This window comes from Cuculus canorus, chromosome 3 (genome assembly GCF_017976375.1).
Source record: "Cuculus canorus isolate bCucCan1 chromosome 3, bCucCan1.pri, whole genome shotgun sequence".
In the NCBI taxonomy this organism is placed as follows: Eukaryota; Metazoa; Chordata; class Aves; order Cuculiformes; family Cuculidae; genus Cuculus; species Cuculus canorus.
The window spans coordinates 41,971,861-41,985,920 of NC_071403.1; the positions used below are offsets into that span (position 1 = coordinate 41,971,861).

The following is a 14,060-nucleotide window of genomic DNA, read 5'->3' on the forward strand; positions in this document are numbered from 1 at the left end:
TGAATACAGTACAATGATTTCACTGTGAAGCTTACTGAAGAAAAATTAAACTCAAGTGAAATTATTTAGTTATTAGACTAGTAGATAACAGTTTCTTCAGAAAAAAAAAAAACAAATTTTCCCCCCCTACTCAAAGTGCACATACGAGAACACAAAGCACCGCAAGGCAAAGTTGAAAGCAGCCAGTGCTTCTGTGTCCCTTGTCAAGTATTTTAAGAGAAAACCTAGGTGAAATCAGCACTACTGAAAGTTTCTGCATTGTATTGTAGTGTTCTGAATCAGAACACTAGAAGTACTACTGTCCTGGTTTCAGCTGGGATAGAGTCAATTTTCTTCCTAGTATTTGGTGCAGTGCCCCTGTACTCGGCACTGGTGAGACCACACCTCGAATATTGTATTCAGTTCTGGGCCCCTCACTACAAGAAGGATGTTGAGGCTCTGAAGCGTGTCCAGAGAAGAGCAACGAAGCTGGTGAACAGGCTGGACAACAAGTCTTATGAGGTGCGGCTGAGGGAACTGGGGTTGTTTAGCCTGGAGAACAGGAGCACGAGGAAAGACCTTATCACTGCTTACAACTGCCTGAAAGGAGGTTGAAGAGAAAAGGGTGCTGGTCTCTTCTCCCAGGTGACAGGGTACAGGACAGGGGGGAATGGCCTCAAGGTGCGCCAGGGGAGGTTCAGGCTGGATATCAAAAAAAAAAGTTTTCACAGAAAGGGTCATTGGGCACTGGCAGAGGCTGCCCAGGGAGGGGGTCGAGTCACCAACACTGGAGTTATTTAAAAGACGGGTAGATGAGGTGCTCAGGGACATGGTTTAATGGTTGATAGGAATGGTTGGACGCGATGATCCAAGAGGTCTTTTCCAACCTGGTGATTCTATGATTTTGGGTTTAATACGGGAATAATGATGATAAGAGACTGATGGCTTTATTTGTAGCTAAGTAGTATTTATATCAAGTCAAGGACTTCACAGCTTCCCCAGCTCTGCCAGTGAGGAGATGCACAGGAAGCTGGGAGGGATCTTAGCTGGGACAGCTGACTCAAACTGACCATATAATGTCATGCTCAGTATATAAACAGGTGATTTGCCCAAGGGAAGGCACCTGTTGGTGAGGGACAGGCTGGGCACTGATCACTGGGCAGTGAGCAATTGTACTGTGCATCACTTATTTTGTGTATTCTATTCTTCTTCTCCTCTCTCCCTCTTGCTGTCCTGTGAAACTGTTTATCTCAATCTATGAGGTTTTCTTTCTTCATTCTCCCTCCCAAGCCATTGAGGTCGGGGTAGAGGGGAGGTAAGTGAGAAGCTGTGTGGTGCTTAGTTGCCAGCTGTAGTTAAACCAGGACAAATACATACATAGTAACTCCCTGGAGCATACTCAAATACCAAACAAGTGCAGCTAAAGGCCGAGCTTAGTTTTTTACCTGTAATCTCTACATGCGAGATTGGGTCTAGTAACTGTGCAGCCATGTCAGACCACCTCCCAGGCTAAAACAATTTGCTTCCCTGCCCCCTTTAGTCTTTCAGGCACTGCTATGACACTGTATGGCTAAGGGAGAAGGCTAATACAGACTTAATAGCTTCTGGATAAGAACTAGATTGTATGTGTTTAACTATATGAGCACTTGCTTGTATCTTCTTCATTTCGGTGTTGGTTTATCTTTTGAAAGAACACTCCATTGGTACATCCTTTTCTAGCCACCAGAAGACACTATATTTACAGCAGCATTAACATCTCAGCAATTCTCTTCCCTAACATACTATGTTCTTGTTCCACAGGAGATGGAAGAAACTTTTAATAATCAGGAGAAAACGTAGGTTTAACTACTGTTATAGTAAAAAATTACCAGAAGGAAATACCTTCTCCCTGAAGCACAAAACCTCTTTTCTAATTGAATGTCAGTAAAACCAAGATTTTAAAACAACAGGATGTAGATGAGCAAGAATGAATCTCCAACGAACTCTTCAGCTGCTTCTGTCTTTGAATATCACTGCACTATAATTTTAAAGTTATTATATAAACATAATGATTTTTTTTTTATACTAGCCCAAATAAATTATGACTCAGTAACTCAAAAAATTGACAAAGCTCTCCTGTCATTTACAGGATTCTCTGGCTGATTTCAACACACAGAAACTATTACGATAAAAGGATTTTATTAGCTTTGATACCTTGTGATAACTCATATGCTTAGTATGCCAGTCATTCTGCAGCCAGTGCTCCGGAGAATTCTCTTTCACAAAATCACTCACTCTGTTCCTGAAATCGTTAGGCTTCAGTAACAGTAACTGAATTATGAAGTAACAGACTTGAGCTTCATTTCCTTCATGACTACGCATAGCCTTAAACAAAATGGATCAGAAAACATGGAATTACAGTTTGTGCTGCTGTCTGCTTTATAACTTCTAAACATTGGCTAGTAAGTTTGGCTGCACATTAGGTACACTTGCACACAAATTCGCCCTGAATATATGGTCTTTCGAAGCCATTTTTCAAGTAAAGACACACAACAGAGGTAGGTTCAATCACCTGTGAAAAGTAACCACCACATTTTTTACTCCATAGGCAGGAAGTTTAACAAACTCCCTAGTGACAGCATCTTCCCTGAGAATTCCAGCTCTCTTTTAGCTGTCAGCTCTCTTATTAATTATAATAAAGTTAAGATTGCTTCAAGATTCTGGCCACCCTGACATGCTTGAACCTCAGTCTGAAAACCAATCTAAAATTCAAACTAGGTTTACATGAACGTGAGATTTTAAAATATAAGTAAAGAATAATTACTGAAGGAAAACTTAACTTTCTTAGCAAGTTCTTCTTTATTTTTTAAGGTAACCTGAAAAGACAGAGAATGCCATTTCTCTCTTACTTTTCTCATGAAAGAGGGGGAAATCTAAGCAAAGAAAGCATTCTCTAATAATATACTTCAAAATTTTCCATTTTCTTCTGAATCATGACACGCCATACCCTTTCCACTTTTTCAGGCTGCAGAAAAAATTGCGTGGTTCTTAAGTCAAAGACCCAAGGCACTAATAACAACATTTAATAACACCAATTCAACAGTTGCCATTAAATAAGCAAGAGCAGCTTTCCCTGAAGACTCGGAGAACAACAGGCCTCAGAGAACAGTAAGACTTTGATTTTTATGTGGCTTACAGGTGTAATCTATTATTTTACTTGATTACAGGGTTAGAAAATAGTTACTATTTAAACCCAGGGTTTGTAAAAAGATTGCTTCTGCAAAAGTAACTCAGAAAGCAGACTCTGGGTGAAAAACAAAGGCAATACTTACCAAACACAGTATCAACCTATCCAGTGTTACAATGTTGTATTTCCACACCATGTCATTGAGAATCTCAATACATTTATTGAGCTGCTGGCCTCCCGCAGAGGTAGAGAATTCATACACCAAGAAATCTGCAAATGTCCTGACGTGTGCCACCAGAGCTCTGGCCCCAATTCTTTCTAGCACTCTAGCATGGAAAAATAAAAAAAACACCCAACCAATTGTTACTGTTCTTAAAATGTTTTAATTGGTGTAGTTTGGAAGAGTTAGTGGGTTTTAATATAACTGTCTTCAAAAACAAAACCCCAAACCTCTCCCTTTATTAAATGAACTCAGGAAACTGCAAAGTAAAGCACAAAAAAACCAAAGAGCAACAGAATTCCAAAGCCTGGACACTAATCAGAAGAAATGCTTCAAGTTCAGCAATTTTTATGGATAATATTCTGTCCAGAACCAATGCTCAAGTTACACATTTTGATTTATACACCTCTTAAAACAATTTTCTGCAACTCAACTTGATTTCCCTGCAGTGTGTGTTTTAATATAACCATACCATTAAAGTACTGCTATTCCCTTGTTGCACAGAAGAGTCACACATGCTATTATAAATATTGCTTCAACAGACCTAGAAAGGACTGCAAAGAATCTATTTTTCAGAGCTAGAGCTGATGCTGTTACTACTGAGGACAAATAAAAAAACTGTAGCACTACTACTGCTATAACAGATTTTCATCTTAATCCAATGTGAGGGGTTTCTTTTAAATTTGGCCTTTATTCATGTATAAAAGCTAAGTAAATAAATGCTTTTTGTGTTCTGTTCACTATTCTAGAATGACAGAAGCACTGCCATTACAAGTAAACTGGTTAATTCAAGCACCTTGCATCCTTCTCTCTCTGGCTAGTGTAACCAATCTTACTGCACAATTATTATGATACACTTGCCAATATCTATCTTTGCTCCTTTTTCACATGCTCTACATGCTCTGAATTAACAAAAAAAGAACAAATCAAGCTGTTAATGCACAAGGCCTATGTCCTGAGAACTGAGTGTTGCTGTAATAACTTTGAAATAGCACATCTTTTACACTCACCTGTAGCCAATTTGATTAATGTGATCTGTGTCCAACAACATCTTCCACAGGAGACAAAGGAAAAGTGGGGATGAACCTTGCGCAGAAAAATGTGTGATTATATCATTCTCATTAGTCATAGACTTCCACTTTCGGTATTCTTCTTCCACGTTCTTCTTCAAGTTAAAACGGCTTTCCTGAGGTACATTATTCTGCTTGAAGAATACCTGAAATAAAGCAGCCTTTGCTGTGAATGAGAGACTACAATAAAGCGTAAGAACAGGCAAACTTTCCCCTGACTTAGCGCCTCATGAGTTCCTACTTCCTTGTACTATACAAACCTACTAGGTAGGGTTTTTGCTTTACCATGACACCACAGCGACTTATTTGTCACTAACAGAGCAACACAACAAATTGCGCCAAGAGAAAAGGATTCTCCAATATTCTTTTTAATTCTTAAAAGATCCGATTTACCTTCCCCCAGAAGTACCAGATGGGGAAACCTGGCCTTAGAATATTCCAGGAGAAGCTAATACTTTTCTGAAGAAATATGAACATTACAATCATGCTACATTCTTTAGGGACCTGAGATTAATGTGGTCTAGACAGAACAAGAATCTCACCAACTAGTAAAAGGCAAAGAATCTTTTTAAGAGAGTAAGTTCTCTGTATTTCCAACTATAAAATCTCCAGGTTTGATACTTACCTGCAGAGGAGCTGGAAATGAGCTTAGTGTATGCGATGCCCAGTTATGTGGAGTAAAACTCATGATAGTCTGCAATATATCCTTGCACCAAGTTCCCTGAATTGAATCGGAGCCCGTGAAGAAGTCTAGAAAATGGATCAATGATGTTAGCATTTCACACAAAAAAATCTATTTCTTATTGGCATTCCTTTTGTAGTCACATAAATCAAGGCTCTGCTAGTTCAACAAGGTTTCTTTCTTTGCTAATTTCTCTCATCTCCTTTCTTTGAGTCTTATTTACCCTATAGAGCAAGCTGGATATTATTTTTTTTATGCAATTAACAATAACAAAATTATTTTTAGATATTGAGCTAGAAATAAAGCAATCATGATTTAAAGATTTTGTATTTAATTTCCTGTAATGACAGTAAGACAAGCTTTTGCTAATTAACTGATTACTTAAGAAGTCCTGAGGAAGATAATGATGATGAAATTGCCAGATTCCATTTTATATTGCTTTAAAAAGGCTGCTCAGCAATACCTTTCCCAATTAAGTGTTAGAAATAAAACACAAGTCACATCCCCCCAACCTCTGTGTTGATTTAACATTAAAGGTTGAGCAAAGGTTAAAAAAAATAAAAAACCTAACACAAAAAGCCTTTTCCCTTTCAAATCACCTCCATCAGTTTTTGTGAAACCAGCTGTTCTAGCTCTTCAGCAAGTTTCCAGACTGGGACCATAAAAAAGGACACAGCTTTGAGAGGGATGTTTTTTCTACAAAAACTTGAGCCACGTGATTGCACATTGTTAAAAACATTAAAACACACAATAAAAGCTTCCCACTCTTCCTCCCCAAGAAGCCAAACCCAAGACACACACTACTTTTTCTTAAAGGTAAGCTGTAGAGCGGGTGGCTTCCACATGCACAATATACCTGCTATGAACATTCCATTCTTTTTTCTTTTAAAAAGCATGTATCAGTAATTGATCTAAACATTTAAATTTAAAATAATGAAACCAAAAACAAGATAGTAACAAAACCCAGTCACTATATCTCTGTATAAAAAGAAACTTTTAAACAACTTCTGGTTTGATTACTGCTTTAAAAATAGTTTTTTTGCCTAAAATAAGCAGTTGGAAATTAAAATTACGCTTCTTTAAAACTAGAGGTGTATGAGAGACATTTTATGACCGGGTCATTTCCATAACATTCTACTGAACAGCATTTTAGAGAAATGGCTTCACTACAGCTTTCACTTAGATGCTACCTCACAGTACTGCTATTACCTGTGACATGTGTTGCCCTTGCTAGAGTTAAGATCAAAGCCCTGTTGAGTTCTTCTGATTCTGCTGAAAGAACTGTTTTGGGATCACTGAGGAATCGTGTAAACTGTGGTTGGACTTCTGAGCTGCCCAAAGCAGTGATCAGCCTTAAAGCAGTACTCTCAACACTGAAAGAAGGAAACAGTCCAGTTAACAAATAATACTTATACTGCTGCTTCTAAGATTCCCAAAGTACTGGTTCTTCCTGCATTCTCTGCTTCAAATAATAAAAAAACATTTATTTTGAAAGTGAAGTTCCTAGTCTTTTGGAAAAGTTTGCTTTTTTCCAGTGTTTAATGAATTTGCTATCAACTATTTGGTTCTTTATTTGAAAATAAAGCTCTCAAATGCTGATTTAGTAAGAGTTCCAGGTGCAAAGCCCCTAAAAAAGACCTTCAAGTCTCTCCAATTTAGAGCTCTCTTTTATTATCCTTTAAAAGTCTTCATCTAAACAAGAATACATCAATACACAAAACCAGAAGGAAAAAGACATGAATAACACATAGAAGCTTCAAAGCTAACTACCACCTCAAAGTAGACAGCACTAAATTGTCCTTATTAAAGAAATGAGGAAGTACTGATTTTGATTACAAGCACTTTATTTTTCAGTGCTGTAGCTGGAAGTCCTTTTCACATCAGGTAGTCTGAAGTAATTTAGACGATTTTATAATACTGTGTCTTTGAAATGCCAAAGCCATAGGTTAGTTTACTTAAATATAGTTGCATGTAGTGCTTATCAGAAGTGACTGATTAACAGATGACAAAACAAGATTTACATGAACAAAAAGAGCAAGACTCTGAATTTAAGGAGAAGCTTGTCTTCAGTTGTTCTCTTTATTCTTGATAAAGGATAAGGAACTGAACAATAAAAATTTGGATTAAGAAATGACTGTGTAATTAGACTTCCTTGATATGACATTTTTTTTCTCCATTCAGGTTCATCTACAGCCACCACAGCTTTGCATCAACTCCTTTACAGCTGCAGGATTATCAGATTATGTCTCTGATCTGACTGAAAATTAACTTTACTAAAGAATGAAGTGGAACCAGCTTAACTCTTGTAATGGAGTTAAGCATCCTCTACAGGAGTAAGAAAAGTGCAGTCCTATCTGGAAGATGGCAGTCACTGCCACTACAAGTAGCAAGCACTGCCCTCCAGTGCAAGAAGCTCAATAATTTTCTGACACTTCCCGACACAACAGTTCTGGTGTGTATTGACCTGCGACCGGGCTGTCATGTCTGCGCAAGGGGTTGTCTCATGCAACTCTGCAGAGTACTACCCCTAACATCTAACTGTATGACCTGCTATCATAAAACAATTCAGCCAACAGAACTAAGACTGGGAAGTGCTTATGTCCCATTTAAACAGTTCCCATGCAGCTTTCGACATATGGTGAAGGAGGAATCTGAGATTACAGTTAAATATGGTAACCATCACTCACCACAGATGAAGCTGGTTCTGATTAGTCTGTGGAACAGCAGCCAAGGAATGAAGATGGCTGAGCAGCTGGACTCGGTAATGAGGCTGGATGTGATGCATCCGATAGCTAAACATTTCAAGCAGAGTGTGCAAAATTCCCCATGCATGAGACTTGAACACTGTTGGCAGGAGCTGACCTTATGAAAAAGAGTTTGTAAAGTCAGTTTTCCAAGTGATTACACTTCATAATACAACTACAGAGTACACTGTGGACAGGCAGTTGTATTAGACTGCAAATTAGATATTTGACCTGAAACTCGTATTACCTCCAAAGGGTGCATGTGTAAGCACTCTCTGAAGGTGCTATAAATGTATAGAGCTCGATAATCTTTTGAAGGAACATACACGGTAGACGTTCAAATTACTTCCAATGAGTGCAATAAAGTATCTTTTGCATCTAATTAAGTAACTTTGCTTGTGACTTTCTATGAAGCATTTTTTTGCAAAACAGTGTAACTAGGAAAATACTGACCATGTAAATTATGTCATAAAGGGACAGCAGCACACTCATCTAAAATTTACTGCAGCACTAGGATAACTTATAATTTCTGCTATATTAAAAAAAACGATACACGTATTCAACATGCCACATCATTAGATACTCGTTTTTACTATGGTCTCTAGCTGTAATTAAAAGAAAATGCTACTGAAAAGGAAGAAGGGGGGAAGAAAGGTTTTCTTTCTTACTGATAAAGCCTTTGATGCCCAAGGACTCTATTTCCATATAAACCAAGAGGCGACTGTAGGTTTCCACAAGAGCAGGAGCCAAGGCCACACTAGATTTTGCGTGAGCCAACTTAATCACTCTTGTAGCTATGCTATGAATCAGACTGAGGAAAGACAGAAAGTACTTTTCAATCAAAAACAATGACTTGAAAGTGAAGACATTTTTTACATATATAAACAGACTTATACATGACAGGTACAGGCACGGGAAAGCTTTCCCGATGCTTATTAGTTACACACACATATTTACGGGTTAAAAAGGAAAAAAAAAAAGCCAGTTGCATACTGTACCTCATTTTGGCATGAACTGTGAGTGAGTCCAAGAGGTTCATTGGTAATGGGGTAATAGACCCTGATGCCATGCAATTAGTCCCTGGAAGAGGTATCCTCATGTTGCCATTTCCATAAATCGTCTCTACTAGTAAACCCATTGGCAAAGTGAAACACTCTGAATTGGTTGAATAAGCATTGCACAACAAGGCAATCTTGTAATCATTCATTGGTAAGCTTTTATTTCTTAAGCTCTGTTGCAAAAACCTGTGTCCCAAGGAGATTAAACATTAAGTAGAAAGAAACAAGCAGAAGCATACACATGCATTCCAGGATTACAGCCACAATAAAACCAGTAAAAATCCATTGTAAAATAGTAGGAAAAAACCCTTATAAATCGTATCACATCAAAACGACTACATCTTATGCCACAGTTCCACTGTGTTACAATTTTCCAGTATCAGAGAAACACTTCACGGCAAAAATTACACTTTAAAAATCACCTTTCCTATCAAAACGTAGCCCAGGGTAATGCTAACCCACTTTTTCCAAACCATAGCCTAATAAAACAGGATAGTCAACTTGGTTACAGATTCTCCTACAGCAAAAAAGATTTATTAATCTTAGATATAATATATTATTTCTGTCAGCTGTATGATAACAGCATATTTTGACTTTGAGTTCTTTCTTAGTTCTGTCAAATTCCCTTGACAAGCCTTATGCAGCATCCTATCACACAATACATTCTGAATACAGACTTGGAGATTCTTATTCCATTGTGTCCAAAGACAAATCAACATATTAAAAAAAAAAACTTAAACTTACTCATGGTGAAGTTTAAGAGAATGAGGAATGGGAATCTGTAATTTGGAGTTGTCACTATGCGCCTTCCGATTCAGATGAATCCAAATACAGGTCATTGCAAAAGCATGAGTTGACTGGGGTTTGTTAATATCAGGTACAGGAATACACTAAAGAAAGAACACACAAGTGTGACAAACTGCATGTATTAATATACAAAACCCCAACTGAGATAGCAAGCATTCATAAGGTCAAGCTTTTCTTTTTCTGACTTGCCACATAATAAGCAACGTTTTTAAAGAACAGATATGCCCCAAAATTCAAGAGGTTTGGCTACAGACTCATGTTCATTACTGCCACTGGAAAAGGCACTCTGGCTCTCTCCTTTTGCCAACGAGGACATTTCTCTCCCTTTGGTACAGTTACTACTGCACAAACACCACTGACAGCACAAGTGAGATATCAGCAATGCATAAAAGAGGATAGCAAGACAAATTTTTTGAAGAGCAACAGCCATAGATAAACTGCAGTGAAACTGAATCCTCAGGAATGTCCTAGTTCCACAAACAATTTAAACAAGTGTAACTCAGCCAATCACTTCAGTTAAAGTAAAGAGTCCCACCACTCTTCCCATATTCCAAGAACCTTAATTCTAGAGGAAAGTACAAAGCATGACTAGGATTTTATTTGCTACCGCAGAATGAATTTTAAGGAACCATTAATCGTATGTGTCAATGCATTATTATGTTACAGCCCAGATGTAACAATAAAATTCCATATTATTCCTTAACAGTATCCTCAATACCTTAACACCTCAAAACTTTAGTCAACCAAAGTCAAAGAATAGACTAGTTAACAGAAGTCTTTCTTGCCCACAAAAACACTGCACAAAATTGGTTATTTGTAGGTTGTAGGTTGCTAGATAAGAGATCATTTGTGGCCAGCTGATTTGGGCCTGATTGCAGCAGCTGTGAGATCTTTGGAAGGAGCCAATCAACGGGGTACGAGGTAATAAGGACCAGGGCATAACAGAGAGTTCTTTAGAACAGGGAGTCATTAGAGCAGCCCAAGGAGATGTCTTTAAAGCACCCAAGGGGAGGTCTTTAGAGGGCCCAGACAGAGGCCAGGCCAGCAGTCGCAGTAAATGGTGCCCAACGTGGGGCAGGGCCTACGATCGCAACAATTATTGGAAAAACATAGCTAAGAAACCCAGAAAGTTTTCACTCAATTATGAAACATATCTCTCCAACCATGCAGCCCACTGTTGTTAGCACTGACTCAAGAATGACAGTAATATTAACACGTACAGGTCTCAAGTTGAACTAAAAATAAAACTTTTAATTTCAGAGAAAAACCTTACTTCTTTCTCAGGATATAGGAGGTCAAAAAGCTTCATAACCGGGAGGAAGTCAGCCAGTGCATTCTTCTGGATGCTGCCAGAGATGAACTGGAGTAGTACCCACATCAGATGGTCTCTTCCTTTAATGAGACCACGGCCTGCCAACTGTCAAAAACACTCAGTAACAAACAAATACTGCACACAGAACAAAACTCACTACAAATATTCCTTTAAAAGTAGAAAGGCAGACTATAACAGTCTGTAGTGACAGCAGACATTACAAGGGTACCAAAGCCAGCAGAAAACTAGCAACCAAAAGTAAAACATAAAATAGATATTAAATTTTTATGTAACATTGGCTGTGGACAAATGAAAATGGAGCAATAAGTACTGCTTGTTAGAAACTGTATCTGAACAGCCACAAGCTAACCCTACGGTGAGGAGAAGGAGCACCCCCTTCCTACCACTGACACAATACTTTTCCGCAGCAAAGAGCTCAGGATTGTGCTGACTTATTGTTAACATCTCCTCTATCTTCTAATGGAGGACTGCCACAACCACTACCTTTATAATTCAGAGAGGTACTGAGCACCAGAGAAAAGGGTAAATACTAGTAAGCAATGGAATTATTATTAGGAAGCAATAATTAAACTTAGGACTGCGATGGTCAATATCGCTGTAATTGCACAAACGATATTTGATTTGATTAGATTGCTTTAAATTGATTAAACAAAAACTATTTGCATCATTTACATGGCATGTCTCTTTAGCTCACAAACTGAAGAGTGTTTGCTCCGTTTGAAGCTTGCAACTGGATGCAACAGCACAGTACTTGGATCTTCAGAATTATGCCAGTTTATCGCCTTATTCTAGTTACTACCACATTTTGAACTCAAATGTGATGCAACATCCTCTAACTATAAACCCTAGAAACAGACCTAGCTCACAGTAATATAACTTGAGAATCTGACGGACTTCTACAGAGGACAACGATCTAGAACTTAATTCTTACACATATGGTACTTCTAGCATGGGCGAGTCAGTTGGGTTTTTTTTTTTTTTTTCAAGCTTGTAATTTCTTACCACATGGGAGAGATACAAACAATTTACCTTTTGATGGAGTGACAGGACCATATGAGGAAAACTTGCAAACTGAAAGAGCACAAAGAAAATGAGCTGGCTGGAAAGATGCTGCCACAGAAGCTGACTGGTTCCACCATCATCAAACTTTTCTTCAGTCTCAGACCGTTCCATGGCATACACCACAAGGTCCACCAGCTGGTCCTCCAGCACAGGGCAGCGCTGCTTGTGCTGTAAGGCAGAGACCAGATACAGTATTCCAAAAGCCTTGCCACTTCAGAACTTGTACAGTTGCAGTAACAGTACAATATTTTGACAGAAGGCTGGGAAGCATGAAATGAAGTCTGAACTTAAGTTAAGGATAAGCCAGTGTATTAAAGCTGCACTATGTTACAGGTCACGACAATTTTTACATTTTATCACATTACATAATTCCTTACACAGTTCCAAAACACAGATCATCAACAGACCAATAACATCTGTGGTTTTGTTCATGTTTTTTAATAAATTCACGCAGATTCTTATTTCTCTATTCCTGCATCCACAGAAAAGAAAGTCCATTTAATACACCAGTGGTCATTCTTTCGTTTGTTTGGGGCTTTTTTTGTTGTTTTTCATTTTTTTGCCTTGCCTCTTTTCTCCCTGGATTTTTTTTTTAAAGTAGGGATCACCACAAAGAAAAAGATTTATCAATTATACCACCAAACAGAGGAAATATCCCAATATATGGTATAGGTGTTTAATGACTATTCTGTTTTTCATACCACTTTTTGCTACAACAAGCAGCAGAATTGGCAACTGGTTAATAACCCTAGAATCAGGTGCTGTCCTACTGATAAACTACCATCTGGTACAAAACGAGATCAAAAGAGTTGAAATTAATCTGATTAAAATGGTATGTACTATATATTGTGAACAGACAGAAAGTGAAAGCAATGAACTCTTTAGATGTTAGATTTAGAATGCCACAATCTCAACAGTGAGCTATGCAAACTCAGAAATCTTTTAAAATACACACCCTCCCTAATGACTTTTAATAATGATCAAGTAAGGAATGCATTCTATATTCAGAAACATATGTTAGTACACATGTAGGTAAAGCAGGCCCACTACCAGTGGTTTGGAACTCAGATGTTAGATCTTTAATTTAAGACCACCAAGTATGATGTCTCATATCACAAGCTCTTTAGTGCATCAACATTTTATTCCCCAGTATTTGTATGGTTATACAAAGTACTAAGGAAAAAAGCTGTGTGGAACTGAACTTATTCCAGACAGTGAAAAAGACACATTATTCAGAAATAATCTATCCCCTGTTGTTTCATTACAACCTCTACTGAGGAATGGTCAGTTTTGTTTGGTTTGTTTTTTTGTTTTTCTCAATCTCAAGCCTGTAACATAATGCAACCTTAAAGAAAACATTATTACTTTAATGATACAAAAGAAAAGGAACTGAGCTGCTAACACTAATCATGAAAATGCAGTATCCCTTTCTAGAGGCAAAAAGGCATATGTAAAAAAGATTGCCCCAATAGTCACAAAACATTTTAGGGATGCCTTAGATGAGTTATTTGACTTACTAGCCAGGCAGCCTAAATCCCTTTTAATTAATAAAGAAGAAATAATAAAAGGAAAGAGAGATGCTGAAAGGAGATGCTTGTTCTACCTTCATCAATGGTAGTCTTTTGCTATGAAAAAAAAGAGATTCTCTTCAATAAAAATAAAATGCAAGAATGGGAAAAAGTTGAGAAAACATAGCGAACAGCATCCCCTGTCGCATGCTCTTTGCCAGCTGAAAACTGCAGAAAGCTACAATTCTAGCTGTGCTTTTCCTGAAGCATGCTTAACACAAACCTCTAACTAAAACAGAAAGCATCTATTACAGCTTCATCTTCTCTTCCAGTATGCAACGCCATTATCAAGGATGAACCACATTACAGGTTTACAGACAGCAGTATTAACACCAGTAGTTGAGAATACTTCAGGGTTTTTCTGTGCTGTT

The 14,060-nt window shown here is 37.9% G+C and overlaps 1 protein-coding gene across 2 annotated transcripts in view; it reads right to left on the reverse strand.

The window, feature by feature from the left end:
- The window catches only part of MED23 (mediator complex subunit 23), a 40,204-nt gene that overhangs the window by 9,924 nt on the left and 16,220 nt on the right, over window positions 1–14,060 (reverse strand). For both annotated transcript variants that reach the window (XM_054062692.1, XM_054062693.1), the window contains 11 exons: window positions 12,089–12,289; window positions 11,000–11,143; window positions 9,664–9,809; window positions 8,860–9,105; window positions 8,530–8,672; window positions 7,805–7,979; window positions 6,327–6,490; window positions 5,061–5,185; window positions 4,376–4,581; window positions 3,291–3,471; window positions 2,173–2,343 (listed from right to left, as the gene is read on the reverse strand). In XM_054062692.1, the coding sequence (XP_053918667.1) occupies window positions 2,173–2,343; window positions 3,291–3,471; window positions 4,376–4,581; window positions 5,061–5,185; window positions 6,327–6,490; window positions 7,805–7,979; window positions 8,530–8,672; window positions 8,860–9,105; window positions 9,664–9,809; window positions 11,000–11,143; window positions 12,089–12,289 (1,902 nt within the window). The remainder of the gene's footprint in view (window positions 1–2,172; window positions 2,344–3,290; window positions 3,472–4,375; window positions 4,582–5,060; window positions 5,186–6,326; window positions 6,491–7,804; window positions 7,980–8,529; window positions 8,673–8,859; window positions 9,106–9,663; window positions 9,810–10,999; window positions 11,144–12,088; window positions 12,290–14,060) is intronic.